The sequence below is a fragment of the Anser cygnoides genome, chromosome W (genome assembly GCF_040182565.1).
Source record: "Anser cygnoides isolate HZ-2024a breed goose chromosome W, Taihu_goose_T2T_genome, whole genome shotgun sequence".
NCBI lineage: Eukaryota > Metazoa > Chordata > Aves > Anseriformes > Anatidae > Anser > Anser cygnoides.
This window is the reverse complement of record NC_089911.1, coordinates 17,292,470-17,314,279: the sequence shown is the minus strand read 5'-3', so window position 1 is coordinate 17,314,279 and position 21,810 is coordinate 17,292,470. Positions and strand designations below refer to the sequence as shown.

At 66.9% G+C, this 21,810-nt stretch overlaps 3 protein-coding genes across 3 annotated transcripts; 2 read left to right on the top strand and 1 right to left on the bottom strand.

Annotated features, from left to right (window-relative positions):
• Positions 1-2,701: 2,701 nt before the first annotated feature.
• LOC136788712 (mitochondrial inner membrane protein OXA1L-like) lies at positions 2,702-7,305 on the top strand (the record flags this gene model as incomplete). Its single annotated transcript, XM_066987372.1, has 8 exons — positions 2,702-2,966; positions 3,854-3,997; positions 4,739-4,824; positions 4,927-5,091; positions 5,804-5,908; positions 6,712-6,886; positions 6,998-7,078; positions 7,168-7,305. Coding segments are annotated over 8 exons (1,122 nt in total), but the record flags the coding sequence as incomplete, so codon positions are not given.
• Positions 7,306-7,433: 128 nt separating this feature from the next.
• On the top strand, positions 7,434-8,668 carry LOC136788713 (large ribosomal subunit protein mL52-like). Its single transcript, XM_066987373.1, has 5 exons — positions 7,434-7,581; positions 7,928-7,997; positions 8,100-8,167; positions 8,291-8,355; positions 8,461-8,668. Exons 1-5 carry the CDS (start codon positions 7,449-7,451, stop codon positions 8,593-8,595), a joined length of 471 nt encoding a protein of 156 aa, XP_066843474.1. The 5' UTR covers positions 7,434-7,448; the 3' UTR covers positions 8,596-8,668.
• Positions 8,669-9,528: 860 nt separating this feature from the next.
• LOC136788730 (matrix metalloproteinase-14-like) lies at positions 9,529-21,285 on the bottom strand. The gene is given in 11 exon segments (XM_066987402.1): positions 9,529-10,659; positions 12,156-12,204; positions 12,207-12,273; positions 13,487-13,637; positions 14,566-14,704; positions 14,859-15,016; positions 15,106-15,267; positions 16,379-16,686; positions 17,738-17,860; positions 19,483-19,631; positions 21,185-21,285. Coding segments are annotated over 10 exon segments (2,199 nt in total). The 5' UTR covers positions 19,539-19,631; positions 21,185-21,285; the 3' UTR covers positions 9,529-9,673.
• Positions 21,286-21,810: the final 525 nt, after the last annotated feature.

Here is a 21,810-nt window from a genome sequence, read left to right as displayed (position 1 = left end):
ATCAGAGGGGATTTGGGGGTCCCAGCTCCACTTTGGGGGTCCCGGGGGGGGGGATTTGGGGGTCCCAGCTCCACTTTGGGGTCCCCCAGGGGATTTGGGGGGGGATCAGAGAGGGGATTTGGGGGTCCCAGCTCCACTTTGGGGGTCCCAGAGGGGATTTGGGGGTCCCAGCTCCACTTTGGGGGGTCCCGGGGGGATTTGGGGGGATCAGAGGGGATTTGGGGGTCCCAGCTCCACTTTGTGGGTCCCGGGGGGATTTGGGGGATCAGAGGGGATTTGGGGGTCCCAGCTCCACTTTGGGGGTCCCGGGGGGATTTGGGGGTCCCAGCTCCACTTTGGGGTCCCCCAGGGGATTTGGGGGGATCAGAGGGGATTTGGGGGGTCCCAGCTCCACTTTGGGGGGTCCCAGAGGGGATTTGGGGGTCCCAAGCTCCACTTTGGGGTCCCAGGGGGATTTGGGGGGATCAGAGGGGATTTGGGGGTCCCAGCTCCACTTTGGGGGTCCCCGAGGGGATTTGGGGGGATCAGAGGGATTTGGGGGTCCCAGCTCCACTTTGGGGGTCCCAGGGGGATTTGGGGGGATCAGAGGGGATTTGGGGGTCCCAGCTCCACTTTGGGGGTCCCAGAGGGGATTTGGGGGGTCCCAGCTCCACTTTGGGGGTCCCAGGGGGATTTGGGGGGATCAGAGGGATTTGGGGGTCCCAGCTCCACTTTGGGGGTCCCCGAGGGGATTTGGGGGGATCAGAGGGGATTTGGGGGGTCCCAGCTGCACTTTGGGGGTCCCAGGGGGATTTGGGGGGATCAGAGGGGATTTGGGGGTCCCAGCTCCACTTTGGGGGTCCCAGAGGGGATTTGGGGGTCCCAGCTCCACTTTGGGGGTCCCAGAGGGGATTTGGGGGGTCCCAGGGGGATTTGGGGGGATCAGAGGGGATTTGGGGGTCCCAGCTCCACTTTGGGGGTCCCAGAGGATTTGGGGGTCCCAGAGGGGATCTGGGGGGATCAGAGGGGATTTGGGGGGTCCCAGCTCCACTTTGGGGGTCCCGGGGGGATGTGGGGGGTCCCAGGATGGGGTTGGGGGGGTCAGGAGGGGTTTGGGGGGTCCTGACCCGTTTTTGGGGGTCCCAGGAAGGATTTGGGGGGATCGGGGGGTTTGGGGGTTCTAAGGGGATCTGGGGGGTCCCAGCCCCATTTTGGGGGGCCCAGAAGGAACTGGGGTCCCAGGAGGAGTCTGGGGGGCCCAAGGGACACTGCGGGGGTCCCAGCTCCATTTTGGGGTCCTGGGGGTTTCGGGGGTCCCCAAAGGATTTTGGGGCCCCCAGCCCCATTTCGGGGCTCCCCGGGGGCTTTGGGGAGGTTTTGGGGCCGCCCCCCCCCCTCGCGCCCCTCCTCCCCCCCCCGTTACCTCAGCGCCCGCCGGCGGCGCCTCAAGATGGCGGCGGGGCCGCTTCCCGCCCGCGTGACGTCACGGCCCCGCCCCCCGACGGGCCGCCCGCCTCCAAGATGGCGGCGGGGCTTCAACCCCCCCCCGCGGGGGACAGCGCGCATGCGCAGGGGGCTGCGTATATAAGGAAGCCCCGCCCCTTCCGGTCTCCCCTCGGACGGCCAAGATGGCGGCGGCCCTGCGGCTCCGGCCGCTGCTGCGGGCCCTGCGGGAGCAGGTGGGGGGGGGTGCGTGACGTCACGGGAGGGGGCCGTGACGTCACGGGGGCTCTGACGTCAGGTCTCCCTTTCCGTTTCCAGTCCCTGCGGGGGCCGCTGTGGGCACGGAGCCCCCGGGGGTGCGGCCCCCGCGGCCTGGGCACGGCCGGGGCCCGGGTAAGGGGGGGGGGGGGGGGGCTATGGGGTGGCCATGGGGCAGCCGTGGGGCACTTAGGGGTGTTACGGGGCGGTTTTGGGGTGATACGGGGCGGTTTTGGGGCCGGGGGGCAGCTGTGGGGAGGGTATAGGGCACCTGTGGGGCATTCGTGGGGTGGTTGTGGGGTGGGGGGGGCTGGGGGGTGGTTATAGGGCTCCTATGAGGTGTCATGGGGTGCTGTGGGGCGGTTTTGGGGTGCTATGGGGCAGTTGGGGGGTCGTTCTTGGGTGTTACGGGGTGATATGGGGTGCTGTGGGGTGCTATGGGGGTTATGGGGCTGGGGGGGGGTTATGGGGGGCTATAGGGCACTTATGGGGCGCTTATGGGGTGTTATAGAGCGCTATGGGGTGTTATGGGGTGCTACAGGGCAGCTTTGGGGTGTTATGGGGGAGTTCTGGGGTGGTGTGGGGTGGTTATGGGGCGATATGGGGCTGTGGGGTGTCTGTAGGGTGGTTATGGGGCATTTATGGGGTGATATAGGGCACTATGGGGCAGTTATGGGCAATATGGGGCGTTATGGGGTAGTTATGGGATGGCTGCGGGGCTGGGGGGCAGCTATGGGGTATCTATGGGGCTGGGGGGCCACTTATGGGGCTGGGGGGCCACTTATGGGGGCTGGGGGGGGGGGCCACCCTTTTACCTCCCCCTTCCCTTGCAGGCAGCCAGCACGGCCCCCACAGCCGCTGTGGGGCTGGGATCCCCCACTACAGGGTCAGAACCTCACATTTTGGGACAAAATAACCCAATTTTAGGACAAAATAGCCCCATTTTAGGACAGAATAACCCCATTTTGGGACAAAATAATCCGGTTTTGGGACAAAACAGCCCCGTGATGGGGCAAAGTGAGCCTATAATGGTGCAAAATGGGCCGTTTTGGGGCAAAATGAGTCCATAGTGGGGCAAAACGCCCCTGTTTCGGGGCAGGGAGCCCCCGCTGCGGGGCAGGAGCCCGTTGTGGGGCCGGGCGACCCCGCCGTGGGGCCGGAGCCCCCCGAGGTGCTGCTGGAGGAGCTGGGGCTGGGGGCCTGGACCCCCGTGGGGCTGGTGCAGAGCGCGCTGCAGGGGCTGCACCTCCACGCGGGGCTGCCCTGGTGGGCCGCCATCGTCCTCGGTGAGCGGGGCGACGGGGGCGGGGAGGGGGCCTGGGGGGTCGGGGAGGGGGCCTGGGGGGTCGGGGAGGGGGGCTGGGGGGGATTTGGTGGGTAGGGAGGGGGGTTTTGGGGGTCTCGGAGGGGGTTTGGGGGGATTTGGGGGGAGAAAAGGGGGATTTGGGGGGGAAAAAGGGGGGGTTGGGGGGTTGTGGGGTCGGGGAGGGGGTCTGGGGGGGATTTAGGGGGGGGAAGGGGATTTGGGGGGAAAAAAGGGGGGTTTGGGGGGGGAAAGGGAGGATTTGGGGGGGAAAAGCGGGGATTTGGGGGGGGGAAAAGGGGGTTTGGGGGGGATTTATGGGGTGGGGAGGGGGTTTATGGGGCCAGGTACGGGGGTTGTGGGGTCGGGGAGGGGGCTTGGGGGGGATTTTTTGGGGAAAAAGGGGGATTTGGGGGGAAAAAAAGGGGTTGGGGGGGGATTTGGGGGGGGTTTATGGGGTGGGGAGGGGTCTTGTGGGGTTGGGGAGGGGGTTTGGGGGGGATTTGGGGGGGAAAATGAGGGGTTTGGGGGTGTAAAAGGGGGTCTGGGGGGTCGGGGAGGGGCTTGGGGGGGCGATTCGGTTGGGGAAAAGTGGCATTTGGGGGGGGAAAAGGGAGGATTTGGGGGGAGAAAGGGGGCTTTAGGGGGGATTTATGGGCCGGGGGGGCGGTTATGGGGCCTTGGGGGGGGTTATGGGGCCGTGGGGGGGTTATGGGGCTGGGGAGGGGGTGGAAAAAAGGGGTTGGGGGTGGGAAAAGGGGGGTGGGGAGGAATTTATAGGGTCAGGGCCAGACCCGGGGGCTCGGGCAGGACCTACGGGGCCGCGAGGACCCCTCGGGACCCTACAACCCCCCCCTGCGCCCCCCCCAGGCACGGTGGGCGCCCGCGTGGCGCTGCTGCCCCTGGTGCTGCGGGGCCAGCGCGAGGCCGCCCGGCTCGGCGCCCACCTGCCCCAGCTGCAGCGCCTGCACCAGCGCCTGGCCGAGGCCCGGCGGGGCAGCGACCGCCTGCGGGGTGAGGGCGGGGCCCAAAGGGGGCGGGGCCTAGCGGGGTGTGGCCGGGGGGCGGGGCTAAGGGGGGCGGGGAGGGGCTAAAGGGGGTGGGGAGGGGCTAAAGGGGGGCGGGGAGGGGCTGTGGGGGGAGGGAGGGGAAGGGAGGGGAAGGGAGGGGGGGTATTGGGAGGGGGAGGGGCTCCTAGGGGAGGTGGGAGGGGCTAAAAGAAGGGGGCGGGGCCTAAAGGGGGCGGGGCTTAATGGGGTGTGGTCAGGGGGTGGGGTTAAAGGGGGAGGGAGAGCCATGGGGGGAGGGAGGGGGGCGGGGAGGGGAAGGGAGGGGGGTTATCGGAAGGGGGAGGGGCTCCTAGGGGAGGTGGGCGGGGCTAAAAGAGGGGGGCGGGGCCTAAAGGGGCGGGGCTTAATGGGGTGTGGCCGGGGGGCGGGGCTAAAGGGGGTGGGGAGGGGCTAAAGGGGGAGGGAGCGGGGATAGGAGTCGGGGAGGGGGGCGGGGCTTAGGAAAGGGGCGGGGCTTATGGAGGGGGCGGGGCTTATGGAGGGGGCGGGGCTAATAGAGGGGGCGGGGCTATAGGAGAGGGGGCGGGGCTTCGTCTTGTGGGTGGGGCCTCAATGTGGGCAGGGCTTCGTGCAGGGGCAGTGGTGCTACCGGGGGGGGGGCCTTAAAAGGGGCGTGTCCCCACCCGAGGGGGCGTGGCCTCCCACCCGGGGGCGTGTCCCGCGCTAGCCCCGCCCCCTCCCGCAGTGACCCGCGCCTACGCGGAGCTGGCGGCCTACCAGCGGCGCCACGACGTGCACCCGCTGCGCGGCTTCCTCGTGCCCCTCGTGCAGGTACCGGGGGCGGGGGGCGGGGTCACGGGGTGTGGGAGGGCGCGGGGTCAAAGGTCGCGACCCCTCGCTGACGCCCCCCACCCGGGGGGGGGCTTCGCGCAGACCCCGCTCTTCGTCTCCTTCTTCCTGGCGCTGCAGAAGATGGCGGCGGCGCCGGTGCCGGGGCTGCAGCGGGGGGGGCTGGGCTGGTTCCCGGACCTCTCGGCCCCCGACCCGCTGTACGCCCTGCCCCTCCTCGTCACCGCCTCCACCTGGCTCGTCCTCGAGGTGGGCGGGGCCTAAAGGGGGCGGGGCTAAAGGGGGAGGGGCCTAAAAGGGCGGGGAAGGGGGGGCGGGAGGGGATTCATGGCCCCCGGCCCGCCGCATGTCCCGCCCCTGCTCGCCTACGTGGGGCGTGCTCGAGGTGGGCGGGACTAAAGGGGGCGTGGCTAAAGGGGGAGGGGCCTAAAGGTGGGTGGGAGGGGCTTAAAGGCGGTGGGCGGGGCTTAAATGGGGGTGGGAGGGGTCCCCGATGCGTTGTGTGTCTCGCTTCTACTCCCGTGTATGGGTTGTGCATGAGGTGGGCGGGGCCTAAAGGGGCGGGGCTTAAGTGGGAGGAGCCTCGGGGGGCGTGGCCTAAAGGGGGAGGGGCTAAAATCCGGGTGGGAGGGGCCTGAAGGGGGTGGGAGGGGACTCGGGGCCCCCGAGGGGCCGGATGTCCTGCCCATCACTGCCTCGAGGTGGGCGTGGCTTAAAGGGGCGTGGCCTAAGTGGGTGTGAACATCGGGGGGCGTGGCCTAAAGGGGGAGGGGCTTAAGTGGGCGGGGAATTGAAGGGGAGGGGTTAAGGGGCAACGTTTGGGTAGGGTCTGCGTAAACACACCGGGCTTACCCAAAGGCGGGCGGGGTCTTTGGGGGGGGGGAGGGGGGAGGGGGCGTGGCCTCCCCGCGCTGGCCCCGCCCCCTCCCCGTCGCTAGCCCCGCCCCCCTGCCCCTCCCAGCTGGGGGCGGAGACGGGCGTGTCCAGCCCGGGGGCGGGGGCGATGCGCCAGGCGCTGCGCGTGATGCCGCTGCTCGTCCTGCCCTTCGTGCTGCACTTCCCCACGGTGAGGGCGGGGCCGGAAGGGGCGGGGCTTGGGGGCGGGGGTGGGGCTTAGCCGGGCGGGGGGCGGGGCTTAGCCGGGCGGGGGGGCGGGGCTTAGCCGGGCGGGGCCGGGGGAGGGGCTTAGTGAAAGGGGAGGGGCCTCCTGGAAGGGGGAGGGGCTTGCTGAAAGGGGCGGGATCTCCCCAAAAGGGGGCGTGGCCTGATGGGGCGGGGCTCGGAGGGGGCGGGGCCTCAGCTGTTGCCGGGCAGATTCAGCCAATGGCGTTTCCCCGCTAAGCTGTTGCTAGGAAACTGGGGGCGTGGCCGTAGCGATGGGTCACCTGTTGCCGGGCAGATTTCTGTGCCCTGCTTGTAAGCTGTTGCTAGGCAACGGGGGGCGTGGCCCCACTACACGTCACCTGTTGCCGGGCAGATTTCTTTTTCAGTGCGCCTCCCTGCCAGCTGTTGCTAGGCAACAGTAGGCGTGGCTCTGGCACGCATCACCTGTTGCCAGGCAGAATTCCTTGCTGGTATAAGCCGTTGCTAGGCAACAGTAGGCCCCGCTCCTGTACGCATCATCTGTTGCTAGGCAGATTTACCTTGTAGCATCCCCACCTGCAAGCTGTTGCTAGGCAACAGCAGGCGTGGCCCTTGCACACGTCACCTGTTGCCAGGCAGATTTACCCAGCAGCGTCTCACCCCCAAGCCGTTGCTAGGCAACAGTAGGCGTGGCCCCGGTACGCGTCACCTGTTGCCGGGCAGATTTACCTGCCGGCACCAGCGGTGTGCGTGTCCCCGCGCTGAGTGGCCGTGTCCCCGCGGCAGGCGGTGTTCCTCTACTGGCTGACCTCCAACTGCTTCAGCCTGCTGCAGACCGGCCTCCTGCGCGTCCCCGCCGTCCGCGCCCGCCTCCGCGTCCCCGCCCCCCCGCCGCCCCCGCCCCCCGCTGGGCCTGGCTCTGCCCCCTCCGCCGAGGGGGTCCTGGCGAAGCTGCGGCAGAGTGAGTCTGGGGGGGGGGGGGGAAATCGGGGGGAAAAGGGGGAAAAAGGGGGGTGAGGGGGGTGGGGGAGGGGCTTGGGGGGTCTCACGTCGTTCTCCCCCCCCCGTTCAGACTGGCGGGAGGCGCAGGCGGCCCAGCGGGGCGAGGAGCGCGAGTGGCGGCTGCGGCACCACCTCGACCTGGCGGCCAAGGGTGAGCGGGGGGCGGGGCCTGAGGGGCGAGGGGGAGGGGCTTCCAGCAAGCCCCGCCCCCTGCTGACGTCACATGCCCCCCCCCAACAGGCCCCCTGCGGCAGACCTTCAGCCACAACCCGCTCGCCACCCCCGCCGCCCCCACGCCCCCGGCGCCCCCCAAGAGGCCGTGGAAGGAGACGCTGGGCTGAGGGGGGGGGGGGCCAATAAACCACTCCTTTACCCGAATTTCCGCCTCGTGCCTCTCATTTGCGGCGTTTTGGGCCATTTTGGGCGGTTTGGGGGGGGTTTAGGAGGGTCGGGGGGAGGTTTCCAAGCGCCTTTTTGGCCCCCCGCGGCCGCCGTCGCCGCAAAATGGCGGCCGCCACGAGATGGCGGCGGCGGTGCCGTACAACATGGCGGCGCCCGCGTGCAGCCGCGGCCACGTGGGGCGGAAGTGGGCGGGGCTGCGCCGCGAGCCACTTCCGGCGGCGGCCATGGCGGCGCGCAGGGCGCTGCGGCTCGGTACGGGGGGCCGCGGTTGCCAGGGGCGTTGCTAGGGGGCGGGGCCTGGGGGGTTGTGGGCGTGGCCAGGGGCTGTGGGCGTGGCCAGGGAGCGGTGGGCGGGGCCTGGGGGTCGGGTGCGGGAGGGGGAGAGAGACCGGGGGGGGTTGTGGGCGGGGCTACGGGGCGGTGGGCGGGGCTTGTGGGTGGTGGGCGGGGCTATGAGGTGGGCGGGGCTTGAGGTGGGCGGGGCTTGAAGGGAAGCCGGGGGGGGGAGGGAGGGGGGGAGATGAGGGGGGCGTGGCTTCGATTGGGGGCGTGGCCTGCGCGTGGCCACGCCCCCTTTTCCTCGCCCCGCCCCCCCCAGCCGAGCTCCAGGCCCGGGCCATGCGCCCCGCCCCCGCCCCCCCCGTCCGGATTGGCCAATGGCGCGTGACGTAAGCACTCCTTATATGGCGGTGGGAGGGGGAAGGGGGGGGGGGCGGGCTCCAAATAAGGAGTGGGCGGGGCTAAAGTGGGCGTGGCTTCGTCCCCCGTAGGCGTGGCCTCGCCCCCAGCGCCTCCGGCTACGGCCCGCTGCGCGACCTCCCGGATTGGTCCTTCGCAGGTAGGCGGGGCTTAGCGGAAAGGGGGCGTGGCCAGCACGGGGGGGCGTGGCCAGCACGGAGGGGGGCGTGGCCTGCTCGGTCTGACCCCGCCCCCTCCCTCTCTTTCACGGCCCCGCCCCCAGACGGACGCCCCGCCCCCCTCTGGCGGGGGCAGCAGCGGCGGCGCCGCGAGGACGAGGCCCTGGCGGTGAGTGGTCACGTGACCCCCCCCCATGGCCCCGCCCCTCCTCCCCGAGGCCACGCCCACCTGGCGGCCACGCGCAGCCTGACTCGGCCCCGCCCCCTCCCGCAGCGCCGCGCCCTCGCCCTGAGCCAATCCCTGGATGGGGCCCACGGCAGGGGGCGGGGCCTCGAGGCCACGCCCAGCCCCGCCCTGCGCCCCAAGGGGCCCCAGTACGGACCAGTACGGACCAGCAAGGAGCAGTAACCAGCGGTTTGGACCAGTTTGGACCGGTTCGGAGCGTCCTGGAGCGGAATAAAGCTGGGCCTTGAGAACTGAACTTGTGGTGATGTCATTGGTGATGTCATTGATGACGTCATCGCGTGGGGGAGGGGCTTGGAGCTCCCTCCCAGTGCCCTCCAGTCCCTCCCAGTCCTTCCTAGTTTGTCCCAGTTTATCCCAGTCCTCTCCAGTCCCTCCCACTCCCTCCCAGTCTCCCCCAGTACCCCCCCAGAAGCCCCCCAGCCCCCTCCCAGTGCCCCCCAGCCCCCTCCCAGTGCCCCCCAGTCCCTCCCAGTCCCTCCCAGCCCCCTCCCAGTCCTCTTCCAGTCTCTCCCAGTCCCCTCCCAGTCTCTCCCAGTCCTCTCCAGTCCCTCCCAGTCCCTCCCAGACTCCCCCAGTACCCCCCCAGAAGCCTCCCAGCCCCTCCCAGCCCCTCCCAGTCCCTCCCAGCCCCTTCCCAGTCTCTCCCAGTCCCCTCCCAGTCCTCTCCCAGTCTCTCCCAGTCCCCTCCCAGTCCCTCCCAGTCCTCTCCCAGCCCACCCAAGCCCCCTCCCAGTCTCTCCCAGTCCCTCCCAGTCTCTCCCAGTCCCTCCCAGCCCCTCCCAGTCCCCGTCCCCGCACCACACCCATTATCGTCCGTCAGTTCTTTATTAATTAATTAATTAATTAATTACCCCTCCCCAACCCCACCCCGGGGGCGGGGCCCGGTCGCCCCTCTCCCCCCCCACTCCCGCCCCGCAGGATTTGGGGGGGGGGGGGGTTGGGTCCCCCCCGGGCTCCCCTCCCCCACCCCCCCCCCCCCCCCCAAAAAAATTTCCCCAAAACGGTAAAAAAACAAGAAAAACGCGCGGCCCCTCCCCCCCCCTATATACACCGGGCCCCGCCCCCCTCGTTTGCATAGCCCCGCCCCTCCCTCAGAGCCCCGCCCCCTGCCATGCACCGCGCCTTGATATTTGGCCACGCCCCCCCTCCCTGCCGGCAGCCAATCGGAGGCCTCCGCTCTACGGACGGCCCCGCCCCCTCCGGCAGGCCCCGCCCCCCCGGTCCCGCGGCGGGGGCGGGGTCAGGGGGGAGGGGGCGTGGCCAAGCCGCTGACCTCGCCCAGCCAGGTCAGGGGGCGGGGCCTCGGGAGGAGGGGGCGGGGCCAAGGAGAGGCCCCGCCCAGAGCACCATGAGGGGGGCGTGGCCACGGGAAGCACCGCCCACAGCGGGCAGGAGAAAGGGGGCGGGGACAGGAGGGCGGGGGCGTGGCCTCGTGGTGGGCGGGGCCTCCGGGAGGGGGCGTGGCCTGGTGAAGTGGGCGTGGTCTTTGGGGGTGTGGGCATGGCCTGGTAAAGTGGGCGTGGCCTCCGGGAGGGGGCGTGGCCTCCCAGCCCCCGTTGCCTCCATATGTATTGGGGGGGGGGGGGTGGGGGGTGGGGGCAGGGCCATATATGGGAATGTGGGCGTGGCCTGAGTGATTGTGGGCGTGGCCTGATGAGAGTGGGCGTGGCCTTCCAGCCCCCATTGACTGGGAGGGGAGTAACGGAGGGGGGTGGGGGCAGTGGGCGGGGCTTGTGGCCGGGAAGGGGCGGGGCCTCCTGACGTGGGCGGGGCCTGTGTGCACGTGGGCGTGGCTTGCGAGGGCGTGGCCTGGGCGGGGTGGGCGTGGCCTGGGCGGCGTGGGCGTGGCCTGGGCGGCGTGGGCGTGGCCTAGACGCGGGGCAGCAGCGAGCGCTGGCAGCGCAGGAGCCGCTTCGGGGCCCCGCGGCGGCGGCAGAGCAGGGCCAGGGCCGCCAGGGCCCCCGCGCCCCCCAGCAGCGCCAGGGGGGCGGCGACGGCGCCGGGCCCCGCCCCCACCTCGATGACGATGACCTCGGTGTCCCCGCCCCCCGGCGGGCCGGGGGGGGGGCGGGCCCGAGGGGGCGGGGCCGGGGCCGGGGCCCGGGCGGGGCTCGGTGCCGCAGCCCAGCCAATCGCGCAGCGCCGACTTGGGGTAGCCGGGGGTGACGCGGAGCTGCTGGTTGTCGAACTGCCAATAGCGGCCGCCCTTGTAGAAGTAGGTGAAGGCTGGGGGGGTATATATCGCGATATGAGCCGCGGTGTCGCGATAGGGGCCTGGGTATCGCGATATGGGTCTGGGTATCGCGATACGGGCCCGGGTAGCGCGATATGGGCCTGGGTAGTGCGATATGGGCCCGGGTAGCGCGATATGGGCCTGGGTAGTGTGATATGGGCCCGGGTAGCGCGATAGGAGCCGGTATATCGCGATACGGGTGAGGGTATCACGATATGGGTGGGAGGGGGCATCGCGGTATGGGCCCAGGTAGCGTGATATGGGCCCGGGTATCGTGATAGGAGCCGGTATATCGCGGTATGGGCCCAGGTAGCGCGATATGGGCCCGGGTAGCGCGATATGGGCCTTGGGAGTGCGATATGGGCCTGGGTATCGTGATATGGGCCCGGGTAGCGCAATATGGGCCCGGGTATCGCGATATGGGCCCGGGTAGTGCAATATGGGCCCGGGTATCGCGATAGGAGCCGGTATATCGTGATATGGGTGAGGGTATCGCGATATGGGAGGGGGTATTGGGATACTGAAATATGGGCAGGGGTATTGCGATGTGGGTGGGGGTATCGGGGTGGGGGTGGGGGTATCGGGGTGGGGGTGGGGGTATCGCGATACGGGCGGGTATTGGGATACGGGGAGGTATCGGGGTCGGGGGAGGTATCGGGATACGGGGCGACATCGCGATATGGGATGGTATCGGGCTGGGGGGGGCACTGGGATGTGGCAGGATATCGCGATATGGGGGGGACATTGCGATAGCGGGGCATGGGGACGGAGATATCAGGATATAGGGATATCGGGATATGGGGATATGGGGATGTCGGGATATCAGGATATAGGGATATCGGGATAAGGGGATATCGGGATATCGGGATATGGGGATATGGGGATATCGGGATATCAGGATATAGGGATATCGGGATAAGGGGATATCGGGATATCGGGATATGGGGATATGGGGATATCGGGATATCAGGATATAGGGATATCGGGATAAGGGGATATCGGGATATGGGGATACGGGGATATGGGGATGTTGGGATATGGGGATATTGGGACGTGGGGATGTCGTGACATGGGGATATTGGGATATCGGGATATGGGGATGTCGGGATATGGGGATACCGGGATATGGGGATGTGGGGATATGGGGATACCGGGATATGGGGATATGGGGATATGGGGATATTGGGACATGGGGATGTCGTGACATGGGGATATTGGGATATCGGGATATGGGGATGTCGGGATATGGGGATATTGGGACATGGGGATGTCGCGACATGGGGATATGGGGATACCAGGATATGGGGATATCGGGATATGGGGATATTGGGATATGGGGATATCGGGATATGGGGATATTGGGACATGGGGATGTCGCGACATGGGGATATGGGGATATGGGGATATCGGGGTATGGGGCTACAGGGACACGGGGATATCGGGACACGGGGATATCGCGATATGCGCCCCTCCCCCCCCCCCCCCTCACCGTCGTCGGGCCCCATGAAGGCGCCGCGGGGGGACTCGGGGACCCCCCCCCCCAGACCTCGATGCCCTTCGGGTACTCGGGGTCCACAGCGCCGCGCTCCTCGCTGAAGCGGTAGTACCTGGGGGGGGGGGGGCGGGGGGGGTCACCGACGTCCTTACGGGGTTGGGGGCATCGTTACGGGGTCGGGGGCCTCGTTATGGGGTCAGGGGCCTCGTTACGGGGTCAGGGTGTCGTTACGGGGTCGGGGGCATCGTTATGGGGTTTGGGGGCCTCGTTATGGGGTCGGGGACCTCGTTATGGGGTCAGGGGCATCGTTATGGGGTCAGGGGCGTCGTTATGGAGTCGGGGACCTCATTACGGGGTCGGGGACCTCGTTACGGGGTCGGGGGCATCGTTACAGGGTCAGGGGTGTCGTTATGGGGTCGGGGGTGTTGTTATGGGGTCAGGGGCATCGTTATGGGGTCGGGGACCTCGTTATGGGGTCAGGGGCATCGTTATGGGGTCAGGGGCGTCGTTATGGAGTCGGGGACCTCATTACGGGGTCGGGGACCTCGTTATGGGGTCGGGGGCCTCGTTACGGGGTCAGGGGCGTCGTTATGGAGTCGGGGACCTCATTACGGGGTCGGGAACCTCGTTATGGGGTCAGGGGACGTTACGGGGCCAGGGACGCCGTTAACGGGACGGCCCGCGAAGAAGGTTCCAGAAGGCCCCAAAAGGTCCCAAGAAGAGGCCCCAGAAGGTTCCAGGAAAAGACCCCCAGAAGAGTCCAGAGGAGCCCAGAAGGTTCCAGAATGTCCCGGAAGGTCCCAAAAGGCCCCAGAAGGTTCTAGAAGGTCCCAGGTAGAGGCCCCAGAAGGTTCCCAGAAGATCCGGAAAGGCCCCAGGAGGTTCCCAAAGGCCCCAGAAGGTTCCAGAAGGCCCCAGAAGGTTTGCGAAGGTCCCAGAAAGTCCCAGAAGGCCCCAGAAGGATCCCAAAAGTCCCAGAAGACCCCGAAAGCTCCCAGACTGTTCCAGAAGACCCCAGAAGGCCCCAAAAGGTCCCGGAAGGATCCCAAAGGCCCTGGAAGGCTCCAAAAGGCCCCAGAAGACCCCAGAAGGCCCCAGAAGGTTCCAGAAGTCCCAGGAGGCCCCAGAAGGATCCCAAAGGTCCCAGAAGGTTCCAGAAGACCCCGAAAGCTCCCAGACTGTTCCAGAAGTTCCAGAAGACCCCCGAAGGCCCCAAAAGGTCCCGGAAGGATCCCAAAGGCCCTGGAAGGCCCCAGAAGGCCCCGAAAGGTCCCAGAAGGCCGCGGAAGGCCCCAGAAGGCCGCAGAAGGTTCCAGAAGACGCACTTGTTGCCCCGGAAGAAGTAGGTCTTGCCGCTGGGCAGCCAGAGCAGGGCGGCGTCGATGCGGTCGTGGGGCAGCCCCCGGCCCAGGTCCCGCAGCGGCCGCGGGTAGCCCGGCTCCAGCACGGCCTCGTCGAACACCCAGTGCTTGTCCCCTGCGGGCGGGGCGGGGGCGGGGTCGGCCGTGGACACGCCCCCCCCCCCCAAGGCCCCTCCCCCACGGCCTCCGTCCCCAAAACTCCGTCTTCACGGCCTCCACCCCAAATCTTCCGCCCCACGGCCTCCATCCCATGGCCTTCGCCCCATGGCCTCCATCCCCATGGCCTCCACCTCACAACCCCCACCCCACAACCTCCACCCCATATCCTCACCCCCACGGCCTCCACCCCACGTCCTCCTCACCCCCATGACCTCCACCCTACAACCTCCATTCCCACGTCCTCCACACCCCCTTATCCTCCAGCCCAAATCCTTCACCCCGCGTCCTCCTCACCCCCGCGTCCTCCATCCCCACGTCCTCCATCCCCACACCTTCCACCCCCGTGTCCTCCATCCTCACCCCCCACATCCTCCTCACCCCCGTGGCCTCCACCCCATGGCCTCTGCCCTACAACCTCCACCCCAAATCCTCCATCCCGCATCCTCCTCACCCCGCATCCTCCGTCCCCACGTCCTCCATCCCCACACCTTCCACCCCCGTGTCCTCCATCCTCACCCCCCACATCCTCCTCACCCCCGTGGCCTCCACCCCATGGCCTCTGCCCTACAACCTCCACCCCAAATCCTCCATCCCGCATCCTCCTCACCCCGCATCCTCCGTCCCCACGTCCTCCATCCCCACACCTTCCACCCCCGTGTCCTCCATCCTCACCCCCCACATCCTCCTCACCCCCGTGGCCTCCACCCCATGGCCTCTGCCCTACAACCTCCACCCCAAATCCTCCATCCCGCATCCTCCTCACCCCGCATCCTCCGTCCCCACATCCTCCACCCCGCATCCTCCTCACCCCCGTGGCCTCTGCCCCATAGCCACCCCCCCCCACCTCCTCCACCCCCCCCCCACCCCCCCAGCCCCTCCCCCACCTTTGAAGAAGACGAACTTCCCGTCCTTCCTCTCGTAGGCCGTGTTGATCCCCGCGGGCAGCCCCACCCAGAACTGCCCGATGGGCAGCGGGTACCCGTCCATCACCCGCCGGTCCCGCACGCGCCAGAACCACCGCTCCTATTGGCCGACAAACCCCCACCCCGCCCCATGACGTCACCGCCGTGGGGACACCCCCGCCGTGGGGACACCCCCACCGTGGGGACACCCCCACCATGGGGACGTCAAGGAGGGGGAGGGGGGGGTGGGAACGCTCCCCGCGCCCTGCCCCCACCTTGAAGACGAACATCTCCCCCCGCAGCATGGCGATGGTGTCAAAGTCCCCGTCGCAGATCCGGGGGCCGTACGGGGGGCCCGGGGGCCGCGCGGGGTCGTGGGGGCGGGCGGTGGTCCCGGGGCCGGCGGGCGGGAGGCTCGGGCCCATCACGGTCCCTGGGAAGGTCACAATTTGGGGAGGGGGGGGAGGGTCAGTGCCGAGGGCGGGGTTTTTTTTGGGGGGGGGGAGGGGGGTGGCGACCAACCGTAGAGCTGCTGGATGCCGCGTCGGTCGTCGTCGGGCAGGACGAAGGCCTCGGTGTCCATCCATTGGTAGAAGGGCGCCATGATGGCCGACGGGTCGCTGGAGTGCTCCAGGCCCAGCGCGTGGCCCAGCTCGTGCACGGCCACCAGGAACAGGTCGTTCCCTGGGGGGGGGGAGGGGTCGGCGGGGGTCAGCGGGGGTCGGCGGGGGTCGGCGGGGGTCAATGGGGGTCAACTGGGGTCAATGGGGGTCAATGGGGGTCATCGGGGGTCAGTGGGAGTCAATGGGGGTCATTGGGGGTCAACGGGGGTCATCGGGGGTCAATGGGGGTCAATGGGGGTCAATGGGGGTCAACGGGGGTCAATGGGGGCCAAAAGAACCCAATGGGGGCCAATGGGGGTCAATGGGAGTCAACGGTGGCCAATGAGGGTCAAAGGTGGCCAATGAGGGTCAGTGAGGGCCAATGGGGGCCCACGGGGACCAACGGGGGGGGGTCCTTAGGGGCCAATGGGGGTCATTGGGGGGGTCTGTGGGGGCCAACGGGGGTCAACAGAAGTCAACGGTGGCCAATGGGGGACTTAAAGGGGGTCAATGGGGCTCAAAGTGGGGCCAAAAGAGTCCGAAGGGGGCCAAAAGAGCTCCAAGTTGGCCAACAAAGCCCCAGGGTGGCCAATGAAGCCCCGAGGTGGCCAACAGGGGGCAATGGTGGCCAGCGGGGGTCAACAGAAGTCAACGGTGGCCAACTGGGGGGGAATTAATGAAGCTCAGAAAGGGCCAAAAGAGCTCAAAGGGGCCGAAAGAGCTCAAAGTGGGCCAAAAGAGCCCCAGGTAGACCAAGGAAGCCCCAAGGTGGCCAACGGGGGGGTCCATGGGGGCCAGCGGGGGCCAATGAGGGTCAACAGAAGTCAGCGGTGGCTGTTGGGAGGGATCAATGAAGCTCAGAAAGGGCCAAAAGAGCTCAAAGGGGCCGAAAGAGCTCAAAGTGGGCCCAAAGAGCTCCGAGTTGGGCCAAAAGAGCTCCAAGTGGGCCAAAAGAGCTCAAAGTGGGCCCAAAGAGCTCCGAGTTGGGCCAAAAGAGCTCCAAGTGGGCCAACAGAAGTCAACGAAAGTCAACGGTGGCCAACGGGGGAGAATCAACGAAGCTACGAAAGGGCCAAAAGAGCTGAAAGTGGGCCCAAAGAGCTGAAGGTGGGCCCAAAGAGCTCCGAGTCAACCAACGAAGCCCCGAGGTGGCCAACGGGGGTCTCCCAGCCCCCCCCCAAGCCCCTACTCACCGCTCAGGTCATCGTTGCGGGCGGTCCAGGGCTCGGCGCCGTCGAAGTGCGTGTCGCCGCCGATGTGGGGGCCGGGGAAGTAGGCGTGGGCCAGGAAGCCGCCCTCGCCGTCGAAGGGCGTGCTGTCGCCGTGGAAGCCCTCGGCGAAGAAGATGACGATGTCGGCCGGCGGCGCCCGGCCCCGCCGCACCTCGCCGTAGGGCACCTCGCGGAAGCGCAGCGGCGCGGCGCCCGCCCACACCGCGAAGGCCCGCCGGATGGCGCCCAGCGTGGCCGCCTCCCCCACCTTGGGGGTGTAGTTCTGGATGCTGCAGGGGCAGGGGGGGGGAGGGAGGACGGCCTCACCGCGGGTCCCCCCCCCGGCGCTCCCGGTGTCCAACGGCCACCGGAAGCGGGCCTCCCAGTGCTCCCAGTGCCCAAAAACCACCAAAAGGGGGCCTCCCAGTGCTCCCAATGCCCAAAAACCAATAGAAGGGGGCCTCCCAGTGCTCCCAGTGCCCAAAAAACAATAGAAGGGGGGTCCCAGTGGTCCCAGTGCCCAAAAACTATAGAAGAGGGCCTCCCAGTGCTCCCAGTACCCAACAACCACCAAAAGGGGGCCTCCCAGTGCTCCCAGTACCCAATATCCACCAAAAGGGGGCCTCCCAGTGCTCCCAGTGCCCAAAAACCAATGGAAGGGGGCCTCCCAGTGCTCCCAGTACCCAATATCCACCAGAAGGGGCCTCCCAGTGCTTCCAGTGCCCAAAAACCAATAGAAGAGGGCCTTCCAGTGCTCCCCGTGCCCAAAAACCAATAGAAGGGGGCCTCCCAGTGCCCAACGACCACCAAAAGGGGGCCTCCCAGTGCTCCCAGTACCCAATATCCACCAAAAGGGGGCCTCCCAGTGCTCCCAGTGCCCAAAAACCAATAGTAGGGGGCCTCCCAGTACCCAACGACCACCAAAAGGGGGCCTCCCAGTGCTCCCAGTACCCAATATCCACCAAAAGGGGGCCTCCCAGTACCCAAAAACCAATAGAAGGGGGCCTCCCAGTGCTCCCAGTGCCCAAAAACCAATAGAAGGGGCCCTCCCAGCTCTCCCAGCACCCCTCACCCCCCCCCCTCAGGCTGCCCTTCCAGTGCCTCCAGTACTCCCAGTATCTGCCCCAGTGCTCCCCGCAGCCCCTCCCAGTGCTCCCAGTAACCCCAAGGGTTCCAGTAACCACCCCAGTGCTCCCAGTGTCCATCCCAGTGCTCCCAGCAGCCCCCTCCCAATGCTCCCAGAACCCTCCCAGCGCTCCCAATGCTCCCCAGTGCTCCCAGTATCCGCCCCAGTGCTCCCAGCGGCCCCCTCCCAGCGCTCCCAGTGCCCCCAGTGCGCACCAGTAGGTGACCTCGCGCTGCTCCCACTTCATGCCCTGGATGGCGTAGCGCCGCCGCCGCACGTTGGCCTTCAGCTCGGCCCCGAACTTGTCGGGGACCCCGCAGCGGGGGCGGCGCATGGCCCTGGGGGTTGGAGGACCCGCGCTGGAGGACCAACACCCCCACGGCCATAGAGAGGACCCGCGGCCCCCCCAGAACCATAGAGAGCTGGGGGGACCCACACCCCAGTGACCGCGGAGGGTTGGAGGACCAGCGGCCCAGTAACCATAGAGGGCTGGAGGACCTCCGCCCCACCCACCTACCATAGGTGGCGTTTGGAGGACCAACAGCCCAACGACCATAGAGACTCGGAGGACCAACAGCCAGAGAGAGCTGGAGGACCAACAGGCCAACACCAACGACGGTTGGAGGACCCACACCCCAAGGCCCAACCACGGTTGGAGGACCCAAGTCCCAGCAACCGTAGGTGACCTCTGGAGGACCAACACCCCAACGACCATAGAGGGTGGTTGGAGGACCCACAGCCCCGCCAACAGCCATGGTTGGAGGACCAACAGCCCCAAAACCATCGAGGAGTGGAGGACCCACAGCCCAGCAACCACTGATAACGTGTGGAGGACCACCAGCCCAACAGCCATAGGTGATATTTGGAGGACCCACACCCCAAGACCCAGCCACGGTTGGAGGACCCAAGTCCCAGCAACCGTAGGTGACGTCTGGAGGACCAACACCCCAACATCGACAACGCTCGGAGGACCAACACCCCACCAACCAACAGGAACTCTTGGAGGACCAACACCTCTACTGTTATTAGTGAGGTTTGGAGGACCTACACCCCCCCAAAACCAACGCTGGTTGGAGGACCAACACCCCACCGGCCACTGGTGACATCTGGAGGACCAACACCCCGACGGCCACCAAGGTTTGGAGGACCAACAGCCCCAAAACCATCGAGGAGTGGAGGGCCAACCCCTCTACTGTCATTACTGGTGTCTGGAGGACCAACAGCCCATCAACCATCGGTGACGATTGGAGGACCAACAGCCCCAAAAACAACGACGACATTTGGAGGACCAACACCCCAACAACCATAGAGGCTGTTTGGAGGACCAACACCCCAAGAACCATAGAGGCTGTTTGGAGGACCAACACCCCAACAACCATAGATGATATTTGGAGGCCCAACGCCCCAAGAACCATAGAGGCCGTTTGGAGGCCCAATACCCCAAGAACCATAGAGGCTGTTTGGAGGACCAACACCCCAAGAACCATAGAGGCCACTTGGAGGACCAACACCTCAAGAACCATAGATGATATTTGGAGGCCCAACACCCCAACAACCATACAGGCCGTTTGGAGGCCCAACACCCCAAGAACCATAGAGGCTATTTGGAGGACCAACACCTCAAGAACCATAGAGGCTGTTTGGAGGACCAGCACCCCAAGAACCATAGATGATATTTGGAGGCCCAACACCCCCCACAACCATAGAGGCCGTTTGGAGGCCCAACACCCCAACAACCATAGAGGCTGTTTGGAGGACCAACACCCCAAGAACCATAGAGGCCGTTTGGAGGCCCAACACCCCAACAACCATAGATGATATTTGGAGGCCCAACACCCCAAGAACCATAGAGGCCGTTTGGAGGCCCAACACCCCAAGAACCATAGACGATATTTGGAGTCCCAACACCCCAAGACCGCAGAGGCCCTCTGGCGGCCCAGCGCCCCCCGGCCGTGCCCACCTGATGGTGTCGGGGTCGGCGGTGCCGGTGACGCGCAGGCCGTAGAAGCGCTGCATGGCCGCCAGCGCGGCTGCCAGCGAGTGCGGGGGGCGCTGGGGGTGGGCGCGCAGGTCCCCGGGGGGGAGGTACCCGTACTGCTGCAGCCAGGCCTGGGCGGGATTACGGGGGATTAGGGGGGGATTGGGAGGGAGATATGGGGGATTGGGGGGGCAATATAGGGAGCTATGGGGGTGATTGGCGGGATTATGGGGGGGGTATAGGAGATTATGAGAGGGTTATGGGGGATTGGGGGGATTATGGGGGGGCTGGGGGGGGATTATGGGGCATTATAGGGGGACATGGGGGTATTGGGGCAGGATATGGGGGGATTAGAGGAGATTAGGAGATGGTTATGGGGGATTATGGTGGGGCTGGGGGGATTATGGGGGGATTTGGGGGATACGGGGGGTTATAGGGGATTATGGGGGGGGGGTGGAAGGTTGTGGGGGATTATGGGGGATAGAGGGGGGATATGGGGGATTACAGGGGAGATTTGGGGGGGGGATTGTGGGGGGTTAGGGAGGCTTATGGGGATTATGGCGGGGTTATATGGGGGTTGTGGAGAGCTATGGGGGTGTTTGTAAGGGGACACAGGGCTTATAGGGGATTTTGGGGGAGGTTATGGGGGGCATGGGGGGGCTACGGGGGATCTGGAGGGGCTATAGGGGATTATAGGGGATATGGGGGGGGCATACGGGGGGGTTAGGGGGCGGATTATGGGGGATTTATGGGGATTATGGGGGATTTATGGGGATTTGGGGGGGTTATAGGGGATTGTGGGGGGATTTGGGGGGCTATGGGGTTATGGGCGGGGGTCTGGGGGGGGTTCTGAGCCCCCCGCCCCTCCCCATGCCTCTTTCGGGCGCGTCCGTCCCGTGACAGCCCCCCCCCCCGCCTCCCGCCGCCGCCTGTCCCGTGACTGGGGGGAGGGGCGGAAAATTGGGCGGGGGGGGGGGGTATGGGATTGGGGGGATTAGGGAGTTTTGGGGGGATTGGGGGGTTTGGGGGGATTAGGGGGTTTTGGGGGGGTTGGGGGGATTTAGGGGATTGGGGGTTACGGGGGGATTACGGGGTGGGGGGGATTAGGGGATTGGGGGGGATTAGGGGATTGGGGGATTAATGGGATTGGGGGGGGGGTTATGGGGTGGGGGAGGGGTTGTGTGGGGGTGTTGCGGGGGGGGGCAGGGAGAGCCGGCAGCCGGGACAAAGGGCCGGGGGCGGCCGGACACGTCCCGTGCTTTTTTTGGGCCGAAAAAGGGCGGAAAAGGGCAAAAAGCCAAAAAAAAACCGGGAAAGGGACCGAAAAAAAAAAAACAAAAAACGAGGAACGGGGAAAAAAAAAAAAAAAAAAAAAAAAGGGGAGAAAAAGGGAAAATTTGGGAAAAGGGAGGGGGGAGGGGGGCAACGTGGCTCGGGGGGGAAGGGACAAAGAAGGGGGGGGGAGACCCAAAAAGGGGAGAATCGGCCCCAAAATTGGGGGGTGGGGGGGGATTGGGGGGGGGGGGGGGGGAGGGGTTTGGGGGGGGGTCAAAGGGGGCAAAGGGGGGGGGTAAAGGGGGGGGGGGGGGTCCCTAAAAGTTTGGGGGGGAGGGAATTGAGGGGGGGGGGGCTGAGGGTGGGTGATGACGTCACGATGACGTCACCGCGGGGGGGGGGTCCTCACCTCGGGGCTGAAGCGGGGCTGGGGGGCGGCGGGGGGGGGGCAGCGCCCCCAGGAGCAGCCCCAGCAGCAGCGGCCGCGCCATGGCCGAATGCGGGGGGGGGGGGCGGGGGGGGATGAAGGCAGAGGGGGGGAGGGGCTTGGGGAGGGGGAGGGGATAAAGGGGGGAGGGGCCTGGGGGGGAGGGGCCTGGGGGGGGTAAAGGGGGAGAGAGAAAGGATGGGGGGGGTGAAATTGGGGGGGGGGCCCTAAAATGGGAGGGGGGTCCCTAAATATGGGGGGGGGGGCCTAAAATGGGGAGGGGGACCCCAAAAATGGGGATGGGGGGGGGTCCCTAGAAGGGGGAGGGGGTCCCTAAATATGGGGGAGGGGGTCCCTAAATATGGGGGGGTCCCTAAATATGGGGGGTCCCTAAATATGGGGGGGGTCCCTAAATATGGGGGGGGTCCCTAAATATGGGGGGGGGTCCCTAAATATGGGGGGGGGTTAAAATGGGGAGGGGGACCCCAAAATGGGGGAGCAGGGGGGGGGGTTCCCTAGAAGGGGAGGGGGTCCCTAAATATGGGGGGTCCCTAAATATGGGGGGGGTTAAAATGGGGAGGGGGGACCCCAAAATGGGGGGGGGGGCC